This window comes from Garra rufa, chromosome 20, assembly GCF_049309525.1.
Source record: "Garra rufa chromosome 20, GarRuf1.0, whole genome shotgun sequence".
Lineage (NCBI taxonomy): Eukaryota > Metazoa > Chordata > Actinopteri > Cypriniformes > Cyprinidae > Garra > Garra rufa.
In genome coordinates, this window is record NC_133380.1 from 24,146,294 (window position 1) to 24,152,319 (window position 6,026).

The following is a 6,026-nucleotide window of genomic DNA, read 5'->3' on the forward strand; positions in this document are numbered from 1 at the left end:
AAAGCCACAAAATGCTTAACGTTTATTTAAACACAGTGATATTTTTAGATCACAACCTTTCTGAATACAATATATCTGACCGGTCGTGTTATTTGCCATATAAGGAAGAAAAAGCGAATATAGGTAAGATTGCCACTGGCCTTGACCGTAAATACAGGAATAGATGTGAAACAATTACGGTGTCTTTGGTGTTTATAATTTTTCTCACAATTAAGCGCTTATAACAGAAACATAAATACTTGTAGTTGTATGAAAACGTATTTAATTAAGTACAATTCACCCGTGTACGTTTAAATCATAAGCTCACGATAAACACATTTGCACTTCTAATAGATATATCACGGGAGAGTGAGAACGCAATGGAGGCGTGTTTTCTCATTTCCAGGCGTGGCGTGCGGACTTCCGTCTTCCTCCACAGACCTCATATAAAATGGTAAGAGATTTACATTTCTTAAAGTTGCTAAGATTGTTTTTTATTATAGCGCAGGCAATTAAATGACCCAATAAACCGCGTTTGCGTAAACCATTTGCATGCGGTCACCGCGGTGTTCTTTGGTTTATTTGATCGAGTGATGTTAGTCTGTCTTGATTTGTGCTAGCTGGCTAACGTCAGTGATTTTGCAAGCAAAATCTAATTTGGTCAGATATAACGTATTGAATGCACATTACACTAGAATGTTTAATAAACCACATGTGTTTAATTTATTTAGAAAAGCAATAGTTGCTCATAAGTGATGTTCAGGCAGATGATTGACACTTCACCTAAATGACTGACATGATCTCAATGGAATGGCCAAACACAAAACCGCTGCTCCACTCAGTGACAATCGAGTTTCTGTGTGTTTATGATTATTATAAGCCGTCTTTAAGGGCGGTTAGGTTATAGAATGAACTGTTACTTTATTAATATATATATATTTTTGTATTTAGACGGCAACATTGCGACCTTATCTGAATGCGGTGCGCGCCACTCTTCAAGCAGCCCTGTGTTTGGAGAACTTCTCCTCTCAGGTGGTGGAGAGACACAACAAACCTGAGGTGGAGGTTAGGTGAGGAATTCCCTAATACACCCCACATCCTCCTTATGATGTATTTTAATAGATATATGCGACCCAGGACCACAAAACCAGTCGTACGGGTCAATTTTTTGAAATTGAGATTAATACATCATTTGAAAGCTGAATAAATAAGCTTTCCATTGATGTATGGTATTGTTGGAATAGGACAATATTTAGTTGCAAAAAAAAAAAATTAAATATTGAGAAAAATGCCTCTAAAGTTGTCCAAATTAAGTTCTTAGCGATGCATATTACTAATCAAAAATTACGTTTTGATGTATTAACAGTAGGAAATTTACAGAATATCTTCATGGAACATGATCTTTACTTAATATCCAAATGATTTTTGTCATAAAAGAAAAATTGATCATTTTGACCCATACAGTTTATGTATGCAATCTTTCAATACAGGAGCAGCAAAGAGCTTCTGTTGCAGCCTGTGGTCATAAGCCGCAATGACAAGGAGAAGGTCCTGATTGAGGGCTCCATAAACTCAGTGAGAGTCAGCATCGCTGTCAAACAGGTAAAAAAAAAATTTAGGATGGACTGTATAAGATCTATGTATTTTTCTTAGCATCGTATTCTAAAGATATTCCTGGTTTTCTTAGGCTGATGAGATCGAGAAGATCCTGTGCCATAAATTTATGAGGTTCATGATGATGCGAGCAGAGAACTTCTTCATCCTGCGGAGGAAAGCTGTTGAGGTGAGCTCTTATTGTGAAGAACGAACAAGGAATGAATAAATGTTAAACCAAATATGCATTATCCTTTTAATAAGTGTGAAGCAGTCGAAGCAATTGACCCTTTGCAGAGAGTTTGACTGGCCAATCATAACACAGAATCCGCCATTTTGTCCAACAAACAAATCAGACAGGAGAGTAGATTAAATGTTCATTCATGTTTATTTCGTATTTGAAGTAAATATGAAAAACTGAGGTAATACGGTGATCTGTCACGACACATTAAAGTGCCACAAAACGGTATCAATTGTTTGAATTTCTTAAAGAATGACACAATTTGAAAGCTCAGACTTTGTTTCATACCAGAAGTAACCTGCTCCGTCTTCATTTGTTCTTTGCTCTGCGATGTAATGTGTTTTTCACTGTGTTAGAACATGATGTGTAGTGTGAGAGCGGCTGTTTTTTTTTTGTCAGACATAGCAGCAATAACTAAAGGGGGCGGGTCTTTGCGAAGGGTCAGTTGCTTTGCAAAATTAGTCACTTTTTTAAAACACCACACACTGGTCAAAATGTGTAAATGCAATGAAAAACCCAGTCTAAATATGTATAGAAACACTTTTTACAAACCAATTTCAACTGTTTTTTTGAAAGTATTCAGTTAAATGCAATTAATAATTTTATTTGAATTAATTTTTTATTAATTTGCAGGGTTTTGTTTTGTGGAGAGCTTGGTTAATCAGGTTATTAAGTGACTAATATTTACAATGTGTTCTTTGTATTAAACAAATATCATTAAACTGTCTACCAATTTATAAAATTGATCGGAGAGTAGGTAAAAACCACATAAACTTCCAAAAGTTTTTGAATGGTAGGATTTTTAATGTTTTTTTAAAGAACTCTACTGCTCACCAAGCCTGCATTTGTTTGATCCAAATTTCAGCAAAAACAGTAAAATTATGAAATCTTTTTTATGATTTAAAAAAAATAGTTTTCTATTTGAATATATTTAAAAATGTAATTTATTCCTGTGATTTCAAAACTGATTTTTTTAGCATCATTACTCCAGTCACATGATTCTTCAGAAATCATTTTAATATTCTGATTTGCTGCTCAAGAAACATGTATTATTATTATTATTATTATTATTATTATGTTAAAAACAGTTGAGTAGAATTTTTTTTCAGGTTTTTTGATGAATAGAAAATATTTTGTAACATTATAAATGTCATTATAATCATTTTTGTGATTAAAACTATTAATTTCTATCATTTCTTTCCCAAAAAATAAAAAAATATATACAGACTCCAAGCTTTTGAATTTTTTATTTCAGATCAATTCTGATATTTGGATCTTTCTATTCATCAAAAATTCCTAAAATGATGATTTCTGAAGGATCATGTGACACTGGAGTGATGATGCTGAAAATTTTGCTTCGATCACAGGAATAAATTACATTTTAAAATTCATTTAAATAAAAAATAGCTGTTTTAAATCGTAAAAATATTTCAAAATTTGACTGTTTTTGCGGTACTTTGAATCAAATAAATGCAGGCTTGGTGAGCAGAAGAGACTTCTTTTGCTTACTGTTCAAAAACTTTTGACTGATGGCGTATGTGTGATAAATCTTACTTTTAAAATGCATAGCTGAATATGCGCATGTGAAGCATTTACACTATTAACTAGATTAACGTGTTTTCTCATTTCCTCTTTTGTCCTTTTTAGGGCTATGACATCAGCTTCCTCATCACCAACTTCCACACAGAACAGATGTACAAACACAAGCTGGTGGACTTTGTTATCCATTTCATGGAGGAGATCGACAAGGAGATCAGCGAGATGAAGCTGTCAGTCAACGCTCGGGCCCGAATTGTCGCAGAGGAGTTCCTCAAGAATGTACGTTTGAGATGTTGCATTTTTATCCTTTTACAGATTAATGGAAATGTCATATTTTTTAATTTGACTCTTATGTTTTTTTTTTAGTTCTGAGAATCCTTGTCTACATTCCTAATACCCATCAGAGATTGGTGTTGCTTCGGTTCTTGCGGACAAAAACATTCAAAGTTTTTAAAATCTCCACAGAGCAAAGGGGAAAGAGTTTATTAGTTAGCAACCAAGCAAGAAGATCTACAGGAACAACTGGCCAGTCCTGCAGCACTATATGCACTCCCCTTTGCCTCCTGTTCAAGGTGCTCCTTGTGCCCATGGATATTAACAATTGTACATTTAGTCAAGAATTTATTACTCTTGTTTTCTGTTGTTAGAGAGAAAAAAAAAAGAAAACACACAGTCAAGGCAGGTCCTTAAAAGTATTACCTGTAATTAATATTGATGGGCACAGGAATCTTGTTGTTGGACTGTAGTTTTTTTTTTTCCTGTTGTCTTTTATATACATGTACTCACATGCTTTCATTTTTGTTACTATGAAAAAAAAAAGGAATCAATTAAATGTTAAAGAGATCTTGAGAGAAAAAAAATAAAAATATGAAAATGGGTGTTTATATTTTGGCACTGTCAATCTCCAATATTATAACTATACAAAAACATGCATAAAACAACAATAAATTCAATAAAATTATATTGTGCTTTCTTTACCTTCTGGGATTTATTTCCAAATTGCATACACTGTGTCCTGTAGTTTTTACTTTTTTAATGGTCCTTTCTATCCACTTATATAAATTGATCCTTAAGCAGTTTTAGTTCTTATTTATCAGTTTTTTTTTCTGATATAATACCATCTGAAACATGTATTGAACACTGCCAGGTCAATTGTGTTGCTCATGCATTCTGTGCATAAAGTTTGATGGGAATCGTAAAGCTTGACTGAGTACAAAAGCGGGTATTGATCTTCAGATGCTTAGTAATCAATAGAAAAGCGCTTTCGTGATCCATCATTTTGAGCATTATGACTTTAAGAGGTGGGTAACAATGGATGTTCTGATAGTTTAGTCGATGAACTGTAATCGGACTGCGATAATGGTTTGTTGTTGTGTTAATTGTACTATAGAGGACATCACAACGGGACAATTATTCATCTCAAGATAAGTAAAATGTTAAGAGATGGTTTAACTTCACAAGAAATATGAAAAAGTCTTTCAGCACCGGTTGACAAAGCAGTCAGGCTTGTTGAATTGAATAAAAGTTAGTGATTTGGTGATTTTGTGGTTGGCAGGATTCACTGTTGTTTATTGAAAACTGAAATAGATAACTGTTAGACTACAGTGAAGCATAAAGCAATCCCCAGCCACGCCATCGTTTTGTGTTACTTTTTTTGCTGCTCTGAGCAAAAGTACATTTTTGATGGATTGTCTGGGGAATAGCCAGAGCTTTAAATGCATTTGATTGTGTGATGCCACCTTGCAAACCTGCAGTCAGTAAGGCCAGTGTTATGTAATCAAGGGCATGTGTATTTACTACACCAGCCATCAGCCATTTATTGTCCATGGGGATATGTAGTGCAGTGCATTATATATATATATATATATATATATATATATATATATATATATATATACTGTCAATGTTTTTTGGACTCCTAAAAAGGAACCGTATGTGTTAATCATAGTCCGTTCAATATATATATACATACAGTCAAGCCCGAAATTATTCATGCAACAAATTCTGACTTAAAGTTACTTTTATTCAACCAGCAAGTTTTTTTTTTTTTTGACCGGAAATGACACAGGCTCCCAAAAGATAATAAGATAATGTACAAGAGGCATCATTGTGGGGAAAAATATTTCTCAGCTTTTAATGACATTTGAACAAAAAGTGGCAAGTCCAAAATTATTCATACCCTTTGCAAACTGTCACAGTCCATGGGAAAATCCAAAGTTCTATACCATTCCAAATAGTCCAAGCTGTTCTAAAAGCATCCTAATTACCCTGATTCATTGAGAACAGCTGTTTTAATCAACTCAACAGGTAAAAAACAGAAGCTCTCTGCTGTTGATTTGTGGACAGTCATGGCTAAGACAAAGGAGCTCACGGACCTGCAGCTGCGCATTGTGGCTGCTCACAAGTCAGGAAAGGGTTATAAGACCATATCTAAATGTTCTGAAGTTCCAGTGGCTACAGTGCAAAGTATTATAAAAAATACACACTGTGAAAAATATCAGAGGACGTGGACAGAAGCCAAAAGTGACACCTGTGCTGGCCAGGAGGATAGTGAGAGAGGTAAAAAAGAATCCAAGGATCACCACCAAGGCCATCCTGATGAATCTGGGCTTTGCTGGTGGCAACATCTCAAGGCAGACAGTCCAACGGACACTGCACACCGCTGGATTCCATG

At 34.5% G+C, this 6,026-nt stretch overlaps 1 protein-coding gene across 1 annotated transcript; it reads left to right on the forward strand.

Moving 5' to 3' along the window:
- Positions 1 to 329: 329 nt before the first annotated feature.
- On the forward strand, positions 330 to 3,859 carry arpc4l (actin related protein 2/3 complex, subunit 4, like). The gene is made up of 6 exons (XM_073825897.1): positions 330 to 433; positions 931 to 1,049; positions 1,470 to 1,581; positions 1,667 to 1,762; positions 3,461 to 3,631; positions 3,719 to 3,859. Exons 1-6 carry the CDS (start codon positions 431 to 433, stop codon positions 3,722 to 3,724), a joined length of 507 nt encoding a protein of 168 aa, XP_073681998.1. The 5' UTR covers positions 330 to 430; the 3' UTR covers positions 3,725 to 3,859.
- The last annotated feature ends 2,167 nt before the right edge of the window (positions 3,860 to 6,026 follow it).

What these genes read in the sequence shown, in the direction of transcription:
- arpc4l (XM_073825897.1), top strand. An exon ending in AAACCTGAGGTGGAGGTTAG is followed by an intron (nt 1,050 to 1,469) that starts GTGAGGAATTCC and finishes CTTTCAATACAG; the next exon opens with GAGCAGCAAAGAGCTTCTGT. An exon ending in TGCGGAGGAAAGCTGTTGAG is followed by an intron (nt 1,763 to 3,460) that starts GTGAGCTCTTAT and finishes TGTCCTTTTTAG; the next exon opens with GGCTATGACATCAGCTTCCT.